At 38.6% G+C, this 14,891-nt stretch overlaps 1 protein-coding gene and 1 non-coding gene across 2 annotated transcripts; both read right to left on the reverse strand.

The window, feature by feature from the left end:
• Window positions 1–2,314: 2,314 nt before the first annotated feature.
• LOC142342335 (uncharacterized) lies at window positions 2,315–13,762 on the reverse strand. Its single transcript, XM_075393634.1, has 2 exons — window positions 12,659–13,762; window positions 2,315–3,878 (listed from the first exon to the last, which is right to left on the reverse strand). The coding sequence occupies exons 1-2, from the start codon at window positions 13,122–13,124 to the stop codon at window positions 2,917–2,919; spliced, it is 1,428 nt and encodes a 475-aa protein (XP_075249749.1). The 5' UTR covers window positions 13,125–13,762; the 3' UTR covers window positions 2,315–2,916.
• Window positions 3,975–4,138, reverse strand: LOC142343351 (U1 spliceosomal RNA). Its single transcript, XR_012759219.1, has one exon. It is a non-coding gene; the product is annotated as a U1 spliceosomal RNA (small nuclear RNA).
• Window positions 13,763–14,891: the final 1,129 nt, after the last annotated feature.

Below are 14,891 nucleotides of genomic sequence, written 5' to 3' on the forward strand. Positions count from 1 at the left end.
AAAGACTTTGCTTGCTTCACAGTGGTCTAGGATGAGATTTTTAAGAACAGTTTCAGACCTTTGCAATGCAATTGGTAAGGCTAATTGATCTGTAATCTTTCCAAAGGCATGGCACGTAAGAATTGTTAATTGAGGAGGAAATAATTATACATGTGAAAGCTTTAATGTTTTTTGGTAGCGCCTTCAGTAGCTGATAGCTTATTTGGTCTGGCCCGGAACATGATTTACTTGTGTTTCAAAACTTTATTGAACTCTTCAAGGTTTAAGAAACTGTCTTCAGTTATTTCTTTTGGATCGGTTTCTAATAGAAGTTTTGTTTTTGTTTTCTCAAGAAAATACCTCTGTAAATCTTCATTTTCGTATTGGTGTTCTTTCATTGTCTCACTCAGTAGGCTTTTAAACTTTTCACATTTTTCATGGTCAGTTGCAGCAATTTTGTCTTAAACGTTATTTGTAAATGTGATCCGCTTGACTGTTGTTTATCGCTGTTGATGGTTTTGATTGCTTTCCAGAACCCCTTAATTCCCGCTTGTTTCGCTGTTTCAATTAGCTTTCTATTTTGTCTTTCAATCAAACATTTGATAGCCCTTCTGATTCCTCTTTGCAAGAAATTGATTTCCCTTCTCAATCGATAGAAAGTGTCATCCTTTGCACTTTTTAGTTGCCTCCTTATCTTTTTCTTTTGCTTGATTAGATTGATTATCTCTGGACTAATTTGATGATTCGTATTATTTCCGTAGGATTGTTCGATTTATTTATGAATTAGTTCGATGAGGTTATGGTTCATTTCATCCAGATTTTCTTCGTTTGGATAATTTGGCGGGTATAAGCAGGAATTTTGTAATTGACTTTTGCATGTTTTTTGAACTTCTTGAGAATGACTTTTGTTTTTAAATCGAATTCTGTTTGAAGTTTCAACTTCAATGAGGTAAGTGTCGCTGAGTGGTCGCTGCCGAAATCGTCTATTACTTGAAAACTGTCAAAATATTGAAAGACTGCAGAAAGACTGGCTCTTATGATGATAACATTGATAGGTTGGATAACCGTTGTTCAGTAGTTTGAAGTTTCCGTCGTCAATTAATTCCAGCAGTTTTTTGCCGTTTTCGGTGTTGTATGTACAGTTGAGCTCTTGATGAGGAGAATTGAAATCACCACAGATGAACATGTTCTGGAGGTTGCTGTCAAATATTTCAGTAAAATTTAGGTCTTGATTGGGTGAATTGTGAACATTGACTATCCATAAGTTCCCAATGATTGGTGTTTCTAAGTTTACATCGATTATCTCTAATGCCTGTCCGCTTCTGTTTTTTCTGGATATAATTGGTCTGACCTCTTTGACCTTATGCCCTTCTTTGCAATGATAACAGACCCATAAAAACTGCTTGCTTTTGCTTCTGTTACAATGAAGTATTGTTGATGTAAGAAACGTTTTTGCCATTTCTTGACTTCATTTAAACAAACAATGTCAATGTTTTCTTTCGTCAGAAACAAGAACAATTCATGAATTGTGTTTTCTAAGCCACGACAGTTCCATTGTAAAATTGTCCATTTTGAAACTTTTGTTGGCTGCTAGAATGAATCATGTTTGTGTTAACAGTTTGCATCAGGTTTGTTTTCCTGATATTATCGTGAATTTCTATTCTAGTCCATCTATTCTTTCGTTAAACACTCTGGAGGCACTGTTGCTAATGATGCTGATAATATCGCTATAGGACATTGAATTAAAACTGTTTCTTATTTTACTGAGAACTTCAGCAACTAGTAAAATAATTTTTGCAGTGGTTAATGACTGAGTGTTTTGAGTATCTTTCCATGAAATGGCACTTGAGTAATTCGTTTCTTGTTTCTGTTTATTTGTTTCAGTCACGGCGTTCTGATATGCGGGACAGCCTCTATACATTGTTGCGTGCTTACAATCGCTTGCCGAATGACCAAACTTTGACATTTGAAGCATTGTTTAATGTGAGGTGGTTCATTACTTGGTTCGCAGCGGTGAAGCACCCAGCCTACTTCAACGCCGTTTGATTGCGGCTGTAACATGGTTTGAGCAATCAGTTATCACGCGAACCAGTTTCGTTGGTTTCCCGGTGGCCCTGCTTGTTATCCGAAGAACCTTGATAACATCCATAGCAATGTTGTTGAGAAGTTCTTCCTTCACTTTGTTTTCTTGTATGCTATGATGAACGTTTACAATTACAAAACTGGGTTTAGATTTGGCTTTTGGCAGAGTGTTTCTTGCGTTAGTAGAAGTGTTTGGAAAGACAAGTTGTCTTCGGGTTGGATAAAGAGGTCATTGTTGTTTGGAAGTTCTTTGATGCAATTAATTTTGAGTTGAAACTATTTCTCATCGAAAGGGCAAATTGAACTTGTGTTGGCCTTGGATTAGCCGTTATTATAACTGGTCTGATTGTTTCAGAGTTGGTTTTTGGATAATTTCAGGTTCGTTTGCGTTTGTTTCTGACTTGAACGAAGTTTTGTTCATCTTGTGATGTTTCGTCTGCAATGTTTCGTGCTTCAGAGAGAAGTGCACTTAACTGGCTCATTTCGGCCAGCGCCGTGTTGGGAACTTGAAGCAAATCGTGTCAGGAAGGCTTCAAGTGAGGTTAAGACTTTTGAAGATGAGGGATAAAAGTGGACGAAAAGTGAAAGAAAAGTCGGGATTTAAAAGAAAAAGTCGGGATTTAAGACCTTAAGCAACTTTTAGTGGAAAATCTCTTTTTATAAAAGTCTCACTCCCAAAAGACGTTCCTACACAAAGTGGAGTAGTTGCTTGTAGCTTTCCTATCACACTTTGAGGTACTGATTCGAAAGTGACAATAACGGCGTATTAATCATCATAGGCAGTATTAGGCTAATAAAAGGATAATCCACAGAAAAGATTTGTGCCGCGAAAAAATATTCATTCGTCAGCGAAACTCAATTTACCTGTAAATTAGCACCTGGTCCTCTGACTTTGTCGTTCTGCCTCAACCAGTCCACAATAGCCTGTCCTGACATGCAGTCTGTGTACGTTCTCAAGTGATACCTCACTTTCACAAAAGGAAGCCCCTGTTTGTTAGCCATCATGTCTTGCCAGATTCTCTCTAAATCGTCCAGGCAATCTTGCAGTAACTTCTCACGATAGATTCCGTCCATGGAACTTGAACTGAACTCTTCACTTCGACCAAGCATAGGCGATATCTTTTTCACCCAATTAGGAAGTTCTGAAGCTTTTGGTAATCCTGAGGAGCTATTACGATTAGCTGAAGTTGCCATTATATTTACACTTTCAATACTCGGAACGGGGTTTGGACCGCAAAAATTCTCCGCAGTTTCTTTGCAATAGTTGCACGTTCGCTCGCTCCTACTGGCGAGACCAACATTTATGGCCATTGCGAGATAGCTACTGCAGCATTTATTACAAAAGATATTGCCGCAAATTCTGCAATGATGCCTTCGGCGGATTTTGGTGAAAGGTCGCAAACAGTTGTAGCATTCAGAGCTCGTTGAATCAGGCATCCAGAACCTCTGCATCACCTGTTTGCGTTCTTTATTCTTTCGAATCAGGTCAATCCGGTCAGCGATCTGCTTTCGGTTAGCTTCCGAATGCTCGACCGCTCCCTTCGGTCGTCCAATTGATGACACGGACGATGCGATTGTGAGCTTGCGTTGTCTTGTTTCTGATAAAGATCCGTTGTCATTCAGGAGAGGGTGACTTGACCGACTAGCAATTTCATTCAGCTCGTTCATAGATTCAACCAGTTCCTCAATGTTCTCAGATCTCATTTGAGTCAGCAGCGCACTTTCAGAGTTGGTCCTTTTTCTTTGTGGAGAACCACCCACGTGGTTTCCTACGTCCTCTTTCCAGCTGAAGGCTTCGTTGAATTTCTTCTTGATACCTAAAACATGGCAAAGTAAAGTCACACATGACAACCTCTGCTCATGCGTAACTCACAACGCTATAGATAAAGAAGTAATGAGCAGTTCACATTGATCAGGGAGAGCGCGAACGCAGTCCCAACACTAAGAAATTGTGCGTCCGAGTTTCTCGCTTTGGAGAAATCGCAGGGGTCAACCTCCGCTCAGTGCAATGCGGAAGCCTCGCCCTGGGCCACCCCTCTGCTTGATCGGGGGACGGCCGACGCCAGGTTTTAAATATTAAATTCAGAAGATTAGGTTAAACAGACATTAAAAATAAATTTACATTAGGGTAAGGAATAAAGAGGATGAGGTTAGTTCACAAACGAAGAAGCATGTTAAGGTAGTTCACTGAATCAGATGGGGTATTTTTTAAAGACCCTAGTAGAATACTGCTCGTAAATCGGAGTATAATCAAGTCTTTACTCTCAAATATGTCAGTCCAACAGTTTGAGGCTAGAAGTGATCTGAAGTTTTCTAGTTTTTTGCATTCAAAAAGAAGGTGTTGCGTTGTTTCAAACTCCTCATCACAATAACTGCACGTTGGTGAGAACTCTATGCCATCGAGCCACCTTGATTGTTTGTCTCGGATACATTTGAATGTCAGACGATAGAGTGCATTTTTTTCAAAAGGGAAAAGATATTTCGAGCTCCAAACCTTTGCAGAGAACTTTATCAAGCCGTTTGCAGAGCATCTATAATATTCCGCAGCATTTTGAAGTCTATCAACGACAATGCTGCTGGCAAATCTGCAGGAGATAATGAAACTGTAAATTTTCCGAAAACTGGTAGCTGTTGTAATATGAAGAAAATCGTTTGTGGTAGTATTCGTTACGAGGATGTTTTCTGTGGAAACCGTCATGGATAGGTTCATATGTTTCAATAGACTTTTCAAACTATTACTCATCAAGGGCGTAGACCTTGTGTTATTTTTGAGTTGAAAGAAATCTATGATCTTTGCAGAAAGTATTCGTGCAGGTAAATAGACAAAATCAATTCCACCTAATTGTTTTTGTTGATATAGAAAATCAGCTTTAATGTCGTATTTTGAGCTCGGGAAAATACACTTGAGTAGTGCTGACTGTGACTTCAAAAGGTCAGAAAGCCTTGATTCACTATGTCGCGCAGTGTGAAGTAGTTTGGGTATTACAAAAGTCATAATACAGCCAGCTTTGGCACGTAGAGTTCTGCAAAGATTAAGCTTGGCTTGGTGTATGACAATAGCTTTTTTCGTAAAATCAAGTAAATTGGTTGGAGGTGCTTCTATCCCAAAGGAAACGCCTAATATTTTGGTTCTCCGTGTGCATGAGAAACCTGATAGTAGCCCTGTCGTCAGGATTTCAGTTTTGTGTTGGTTTATTCTAAGCTGGCAGCAGTCTCCAAATGACTCCACCAGCTCAAACAAAGGTTGAATTCCACTTCTGTCTATAATGCATGTAACATCGTCTGCATATGCCTCAACCTTGGATCCCGAAAGCCGTTTTATTTTTCCGTAGTGTTGGATAAATTGGAGTAGGGGTTCTAGAGCAAGAATAAAGAGAATTGCTGACAACGGACAGCCTTGTCTGACACCGCGTTCCGAGGTAAAATCTAACGACAAGTGTCCATTGACTTCGATAATAGATTTAGTTCCAGTATGAAGAGCCTTGACAGACTTCAGAAAGAACTCAGGTACACCAAGTTCTTTTAGTAATCGAAAAATGTAATCTCGATCAATCGTATCGAACGCCTTTTCAAAATCGATATTAACGATCGCTCCATCACTATTCTTCAATTTATCGGTAGCACGCGCAATCTTGGAGAGGGCTACATTGATTTGTCTACCAGAGAGGTACGCATGTTGATGTTTGTGAATCACCTTTTTTGAACATATGTTTGGCTCTTTCTGCTAATACATGCGCAAAAATTTTGACATCGGTATTTAGGAGGCTTATCGGTCTGTAATTCACGACATACTTTGGTTGATCAATTTTTGGAATCAATTTGATAACAGCTTTATGCATTGATGAGGGCAAGTAACCTCGGATTGCAGATTCATTATAAACTGCTGCAAGTGTTGGGGCAAGCTCTGTTTTGAATAGTTTATAGAACTGGGATGTTAGTCCATCTGGACCAGGTGAGCTATCTATGTTTAATTTCCTGATAGCAGCAACAACTTCATCACTTGTTATAGAATTTTCGGACAATAGTGAAGGATTTGAAGCGTTCCTCTCACAAAACAGCTTAATGACAGCCTGCTGTTTGCTATGGTTAACTGGTAGATTCTTATAGGTTTCGGAAAAGTGTTTAAAGAAGCTATTCAAAATTGAGTCTGTGTCTTTTTGCACAACTCCGTTATGCTCAAGTTCGTTTATCTGATTAGTCCCATTCTGTTTTTGTGAAGTTTTCATTGCATGTGGGTCACAGTTGGCACAGTCATTCCAGAAACCTTTGAACTTCTTAAACTTCAGGTTGTTCTTCTGGCGGGCTTCATCTGAGATGATGGTATTCACTTTATCAAACTCCTCTATATCTTTTAAATTAATCTGTTTGTTATCTGTTATTTGTCTTAGCAGACGAGAGCGTCGGGTAGTTAGCCAACTTAACAGTTGGGCCTCAACGGCTGCTTTTTCAATACACATAGACCTAAGAGTATCTCTTATCAAACACTTATTTCGATCGTAGTTCTCGAAATTCGTGACCCCGTTATTGTCTCTGAACTCTGAAAGCAGCGAACTAATATAACTTTTATTGGGAAACAACACTGCATCATTCAATTTCCAGTAACTTCTTCCTCGTTCATAATCCTCCTCCTGACTCATGTGGAGGTGTAGAATGAAGTGGTCAGACACTTCGCTGGGAAATGTGTTCAAGCAAAAGCATGTATTTCGCATGTTTGTAAAAATGTAGTCAATTCTAGAGAGAGAGCGGTGCTTCTTATCGTAGTGGGTATAATCTTTGCTGCCATAAATGGCCGCTGTGTCATCCAATTTGTGGTCACTGAGCGTGGGTTCTAAGTGCTTATAGCGAGAAAGCCGCGGGTCAAAACTTCGAAGTGGCAGCGAGCTGTTGCTTTGATCGTAGTTAAAGCAGTTGAAATCTCCAGCAATTATAAGCTGACAACAGTGAAAGGCTGAAAGGGCTTGTTTTAACATCATGCTTCTATTAGCATGTTCATTTTGATTTAGGTAAGCATTGCACAGATATATATTGTATAACGGAATATAAACTACATGGCAAGCTGGATTGCTGACCGTCATTTTCACGTTTTTAATGTTCTTTGGCCAAATAGTGATTAGTCCGCCGGATTTGTTATTCGCCGGTGTGAGGCAAAAGTCAAGGTTATGATGATTTAACAAATTGAGGGCTGTATTGCATAGGGATTGAATTTTAGTTTCTTGAAGGCAGATAATGAAATACTGATTTCCAGACTTTTTCTGGCAAGTAGTAATAATACCAAGGAGTTTTGCGGAATTGCCAACTCCAAATGCGTTTAGACTGAAAATATTAGGAATCATTGGTATACTTTAATAATCTTCAACCGGCTGGTCACGGTCATCCGGTTTACGTATTTGAGCTCGTTCTTTGAATTTCCGGCGCATCCGACTATTCGGCCTCGAACGCCGTTGAAGCCTTACAAAGTTGAATGGTGACATTTCGCGGTCATTTGGTAGTGTGAAGAATGTGGCTTTACTGATTTGTGAGTTTGGTTTTGGTGTATCTTTATAAGGAACGCTTTTAGGCATGGGGCAGTTTGTTTCAGTTCTCTCTACAAAGTCTTCTGCTAAGGTTTCTTCTGATTCGCAAGTCTGCGTAGCAGGCGCTTCATCGATGAGTAAATTAGGATGTGAGTCATCCGAGTCAATAATCAGTGGTGGGTTTGTTTCTTGCTTCTCATTCGTAACTGCGACCTGTTCACTAATATCTTCCGTAGCGGGCATATACTGCGTTTGTGCCACTACTTTTTTGATTAGGTTACACCAATCTTTATGATGTCCTTTGCTAAGACGACCTTCGCTCTCACAATGTTCGCACATATGTAGTGAGGGTGCATGGAAAGTTATGTTAAGATCGTTCCAGAATGCACCTTCTCCCATTGCGTTATTATAAGACCAGTCAGTCAATTCAGCTCTTTGTTGTTCATTTTTCAGAATAACTTCAAGTGTTGCGCGTCCAGTGTGTACACTGCGTCCGTTTTCAAGCTCAAAAGTCTCTCTCTGTAGAACAGGGCTGTGTTCAATGCCTTGAGGAAGCTTAAGTAGAGCTTTTGTTTCCGAATCGTTACATATAAAAGGCAAGTGGCAGAGTTTTATCTTGACTTTCCTTGGATAGAATTCACCTGATCGTTGATGTTTAGGGATAAAGCCAACAGGATAGATGGTCTTTCCCATAAGGCCAATACCTTCCGTTTTCATAGCCGTAATATACGGTTCAGATTCAGGAGGTGCAATAATCGTAAGAGAGTGTAACTTTTTTCCATTTGTCGTTGTAGTAAAAGTTCGCGAAATCGCTGTTTTGTCTTGGATTTGGTCTGGCAGTACAGCCAAAATCCTTTCTGCACATTGTCCATATGCTTCATTCAGCCTATCTATTGATTTGACATGATCTCGGCTAAACGGTGGTATTATTTTCAAGATTTGGATATTAGAACTTTTTTTGGTATCGAGCTGGTTTTGTTGTAATACGGTGGCAAAAGACTTCACGTTCTCCATTTTCTGCTCTTCTCCCCCCAAAAAGGTAAAAAGAAAGGAGGGTTATTTTTGTTGAAGATAGCAGGCAAAGGGACAGCGGGTAATACGGTTGGAGCTGAAAGCTATACAATTTTAAAAAAGAGGGACTACTGACAATACGGTGTGGGTCAATGTTATAATAAGCAAAACGTTTATAGTAATAAGCAATACCCGTTTAGTTATATATAATAAGCAAAACCCCTTAGGTAGTTTGTCGGAGAGGCGGGGTATCGAAACCCCCGTCTGCGCGGTCCCACCAGACTAATTCTGAATTCGGGTAGTGGAGCGTTCCTACTGTGCTATCAGAACTGGTAATCAGTAAGCAACTGTAGCTATTTGTATTACAATACTATAGTTAGTATTTATTTCGAGCGCTGTAGTAGAATTGTAACGGTTAATTGTATTTCTATGTAGAGTAGAATCGGAATGGTTTATTATAATGCAGTTCAATAACACGAGCGTAGTTAATATCCACTAGTTAAAGGGATAAAGAGAAAGTTAGCCTTCCACTAAAACAAGGGACGGCCGACGCCAGGTAAGTATGATCACGCATTTTTCGGTTGCAAATCATTCTTATCTGTGCGATTTTACAAATCCAAGAATGACAAAACTTAGCCCTGTCCTCTCATAAAATCTCAATGATCCCCAATTTTGTCTTTCCAGTCTTTGCTCAGAAGTTTAAGGCCTATGGTATAATTTTCGTCTAAAAAGGTAAACATTTTTGCAGTCTGTTTCGCTTAAAAAAGGCTCAAACAGACGTTTTGAATGTATTATATCGAGTAGAACAGTAAAAGTGCTCCTTTTAATGTAAAATGAAGCAAATTTGCTTTCTCTTTTGCGTATTCTGTTCAGTTCTGTGGTATTCGCAACAAAATTCGGTTCAGCCAATTTGCTTAACGTATGAATTTGCTTAGCTTGCCTATAGCAAACAAGCTCTAGAATTAGAGTACGTCGATGTTCATATCCATAGCTATGACAGAACATTGGACTATTCTATTTTGCGAGTTAGTCATAGCGGTCACGTGCAAGAGAGCCGACGTTATAAATAGCCGACGTTAGAAAGCCCCGAAACCAGACTTGATAAAAAGAGCCGAAACCAAAAGGTTGCCTTCAATTATCCTAAACTGTTAATTGATTACCAAGAATAGTACTTAATTGGGTTAATTGGTCTGATGTTCGGTTGTGATAGTTTCATATCGAGTCCCACAAGCCGCTGAGGCATGGCCACGACGGATACGTGCAAGAGACCCGACGTTATAAAGAGCCGACGTTAAAAAGCGCCGAAACCTGACTTGATTTAAAAAGAGCCAAAAGCAAAAAGTTGTCTTTAATTACCCTAAATTGTTTGTTGATTACCAAGAAAAGTACTTAAGTGGGTTAATTGGTCTCATGTTCGGTTGTGATAGTTTCATATCAAGTCCCATAAGCCGCTGAGGCATGGCCATGGCCCGCGATAACTTCAGGATAATTATTTAATAATTCGCTTTCAGTTTCTTTTACTAGAAAGTATCAAAATTTCATTTCTCAAATACTCGGTTATGATTGGTTGAAAATTTGGTAGTCTGATTTCAGAAGCCAATTTAATTGGATGCAAAATTTATCTTAATTTATCGACTAATAATTTAAATAAATTTTCGGTTCTTTTCACTTCGGCTCTCTTTCAAGTGACCGGCCACGACCCACGATATTTTCAAGATAATTAGTTATAAATTCGCTTTCAAGTTCTTTTACTAGAAAATATTAAAATTTAATTTCTCAGATACCCAGTTATGATTGGTTGAGAATTTGGTAGTCTCATTTCAGAAGGCAATTTTATTGGCTGCAAAATTTATCTTAATTTATTGACAAATAATTTCAATAAACTTTAGGCTCTTTTAACTTCGGCTCTCTTATAAGTCGTAGCAGCCTGCCTGAATCTTTTCAACAATTGCCACCACCCCTTGCAAAAGGTCCATTCTTGAATAGAATTGAGGCGAGCGATTTATTAACCAATCAGACTACTAATAACTTTCCACATATGCTCATAACATGTTAAACTGAATAGAATAAAACACGCCATGCTATGGCAAAGCGAAAAGATTAACAACCCGCGTTTTCTGGATTAAATCTCACATAATAGTAGTCTTTGATTGGTTAATAAATCGATCTCTTAAATTCTAGAATAGCCCTCCTTATGCAAAATGGGGGGCAATTGTTGAAAAGATCCAATAGTTTAGAACTTCATAATAAAAGGAGCAAGAATATTGAGGTTCATCAGAGGAGGGGTAGCGGAACCGTATGTAGGGTAAAAACACGTAAAACGTCAACTTGAAAAGTCCAAAATATTAAATTTAGTTGTTTAGTTTTTTATAGTCTATTGATCAAATCAAAAACCAATTAAACTTCTCGCTCGTAATTACGACCAACACGACTTTAAGGATATTGCAGTCATCTATAACTTCATCTCAACGAAAGACATTTCAAAGACCTGAGCATATAATTTTGAGAAAATTTTCAGGGGATTCTCACTTCGTGGGAGTATTGTTCGAAAAAAAGTTAATCAGAAGCTTGCTCATCTAAAGAGATCAATTCCAAAAGAAACAAAATGTCAGTAAAATGCACTCTAGTCAAAAGCTACATATCAGTGTTGTTTTATAGATCAAATATTTGGTAAGCAAGTATAACTATCCTCAGGCAAAATAATAGCAGTTCTACTGGCTGAAAAAGGGATGAGAACTACAAATAAAAGCAACTCACAAATTCATTTAAATCTTTCAAAAACAAATGATATCTCAGTGAATGAAAACGTCAGCTAAAAATTGGAACCCATAAATTGACAAAAATTAAGCCGCAAAAGAAGGCCAGTACGAGTTTATTGTTGCATTTGAGACCGAGTGGTAGGACCACAAAAAAATTAAGGCCAAAAGCGACTAATTAGGTTCATTAGCTTCTCATAAGCAACCAGTGAAGTCTGCCATCAAGGATATGAAGTGATAAAACAGCAATAAGTACAGCAAAAACTAAAAACTGAAATACTCGGCAAAATATTTTGAAAACGAAGAGCGTAAAGTCAAATAAAAAAGCAGCTTAAAAAAATTGATTAGTTACCTTAATTAGGGTAATTAGGGGAAACCGATAAAACTTGTCAATATGGAGACTAAGAGATAAGAAAACAACTTGAGCAATAAAACTTGTAAACATCAAAAATTTGATAAAATTTCTTGAACAGAGTGGAAGTCAAAGTAAAAGAAAAAATAGTTTTCAACAAAAAACAATTAAATCGATTAAACTAACTCATATTAGCAACCTATACGCCTTTCCCAGAAGTGATTAAAAGGTGAGACAACAAAAACTACAACAGATTCTCAAAACCAAAGAAAATCATTAAAATATTCTAAGAACAAATAGTTTCAAAGTCATAAAAACCACTAGCCGTAAACTCAAACACTTAATTAGATTCATTTACGCTTCATTAGCAACCAAAGCAATCAGTGATATTGTCATTATTGATACTTGGCGATAAGGCAACAGAAAAATAAAAAAGGGAGCAAAAATCAAATTTTCCAAAAAAGTTTATGACATCAAACAGTGTCACAGTAAAAAAGCTTAGCTGCCAGTTGATTAGTTCAATTCATTGCAAAAAGACGCAATTAGAACACAATTGAATCATAATTTTAGCACCCAAGAGATGAAATGCTAAAAACAGCAGTCAAAATGCCGCACTTGAAAAATTTGCTTTCAAAAACCGTTCAAAAAATTTGTTCCAAATCCAATTTCTCACTCCACTTTAAAGGTTGAAAGAAAAAATCTTGCTCGCTTTTTCGCTCACTACTCCAGCATGATTAAAAGGTGAAAAAGCTGAAAAAAGCGTGAACAGATCTTAAAAAAAAGACAGCACACCAATACAATCCAAATACTTTGGATTGTAAAAAAAGACAGCGCCCCACTACAATTCAAATTCATTGAATTGTAAAAACCAAGAGCAGACCAATAACAGCCTAATCTATCGCTTCGCTGCTATTAACAAACAAGTGTGCAAATTCTGTGCAACCTCAATTGTCTGTCATGCTTACCTCCGAACACTGATGTAATTGGACCTTCAGTCACGTCCTCTTTATACTCCGGGAATTCAAAGTACACTTCATGAGGGGGGTGGCCGCCAGTGAAATCATAACTGTCGCCACTGTTGCCAAATCCCCTATCCGGTTCACGGTCGTAAAATGCAACAGATCTAGGCCTCATTTGCTCCACAAATCTGTGTGGTATAGGCGATGCAGTGAACGATGAACTTCTTCTTCGATGCTGCAAATTTGGAACCACTGGCTCTGAATATCCACGCCTGGACGCCGGAGGCGATATCGAAATTGGGAGCGAAGGATCGGGGGGTTCTTGAATTGTTGGAATGATAATTCGGGGCAATATGTCATTTTGATTGTTAATTTCAGAATCTTGTATTTCATCGCCGAGGCATGAGTCAACAGATTCCGTTTCAATTGACGGGGGATCGTCGGGATACAAGGATCCCCGTTCCCGGTCCATAAAATAACTACTTTAGTAGAACGCTGCGCTTTCGATAGTGCGCCAAAATTAGTCTCAATAACAATGCGAGCGAAAGTGCTCAATCTAACAACGTTTGTTATAAAGTTAGACTTAGAGCACAGGAAATACTCACAATATGATCGTAATATAACGTTGAGGCAAACTTTACAAATATGGACGAATGTCGAGCATACACAAACTATTGGGTCACAAACAAGATGATTCAAACCCAGCCAATGAACATTACAATGTAATCTCATGTCGCGAGATGATCAAACAGACATTGAATCAGGTTATAACGATGGCGTTCAAATTAATGATATGCTTCTAATATGCCAATTATATATGTTGCGCATGATTTCATGTCTACGCGCTCTCAGATACAGTAATTAGTTCCTGTTATTCAGCATGTTGCAAAGTTCGTTAAATTTTGCCGTTGCCATTAAATTCTAAAATAAAATTTGTCGAGTAAAAGAGCGATGTTCTATTCCTCGATTCATTGGTTACTTGATTAGCCAAATTTCAGTACCCACAATATTGGCTTATCAGATGAAACTTGGTAAACTAGTACTCCCATAAGAGCTCTCGCCCGTAGGGGGATCCCTTGCAATATTCACTATTTTTCAACTCATTTGTTTGCGAAATATGTTCATATGTTTGCGTCAGAAAAATTCTGGGTCTTTCCCATTATAGTCCCCCCCCCCCCCCCAGCTTAGTGGTCAGATAACCTATAGCCCCCCCAATCATGGTAATTATACCATAATGGGGGGCTATAATTTTATGGCGGGGGCCATAATGGGAAAGACCCGAAATTCTTTCTTTCTTTCTTATCGCATCTTGCTCTATTATTGCAAATCTATAATCCGCAATAATCGTAGAAAATCTAGCATAAACTATACATCACCGTAACTGTATCCTTCATTCGAGGATAAAACCAACGGAATAAGACAAGCGAGATCTTTTCCCAAATAGTGCAAAGATGGACAGTACATGCACGAAATACAAACTAAGTCACGAGTAGACTGGATCGTACTGTTTCTGTTTTTGATAATCACTTCTACACGAGCATCACCATTTTCTAAACATCAAAAGACCGCTGAAGACTTGCATACAGAGAAAGAAGCTCCATTGAACAAACTTAAAAAGAATACAAAAAAGGGGGTGTTATTCACGCAATGGACGGAAGTGAGCCCCGACACATCATTAAATATGAAGCCTATTTAAATTTACCGGAAACTGCACTGTATTTAAAATTTACAGCAATATACTAGGCTGTAGAAGCCGAGTCAAAGCCTAATTGTTGTGATAAACTTATTGAATAGTGTCCAAGTGCACCCGGGAGGCTATTTAATTCTCTTTCAGCTCTTGATTGTTGTTATTTACTGTGGTATCAGAGGCCGGACTTTGTCTGGGTAGCCCCAGTTACCGGGGATTTCAGATTCCGGGGGAAGATATTATACGACAATTATCTACGATTCAATATTTGGTATCAAGCATTTGGCGAGAGCGTTCTCAGCATCTGCTTCATTGCTTCCCTACATTACTTGTCAAATCATACGAAGCCTCAGATAGGTTTCACTGGTATCTGACTTTTCCAAAAGCTACCTCTGTCCCTAGCGTAGACGGGTGAAGCCAGTCAACATTCTCAAACTAAATAGTTCCAAATTCGTTATGCCTGACGATCAATCGAAAGCGAGGTCAACTTCAACATCAAGTGTCGGTGGTAAGGATTACTACCCCAGTTTTAAGGAGCTGCTGTCGGCGGAT

This window comes from Convolutriloba macropyga, chromosome 7 (assembly GCF_964194025.1).
Source record: "Convolutriloba macropyga chromosome 7, txConMacr16.3, whole genome shotgun sequence".
Taxonomy (NCBI): Eukaryota; Metazoa; Xenacoelomorpha; order Acoela; family Convolutidae; genus Convolutriloba; species Convolutriloba macropyga.

Coding starts and splice junctions, on each gene's coding strand:
- LOC142342335 (XM_075393634.1), bottom strand. CDS start 13,124: ATGGACCGGGAACGGGGATCCTTGTATCCCGACGATCCCCCGTCAATT. Junction 3,879..12,658: donor AATTACATCAGTGTTCGGAG/GTAAGCATGACA, acceptor GCCATGTTTTAG/GTATCAAGAAGAAATTCAAC.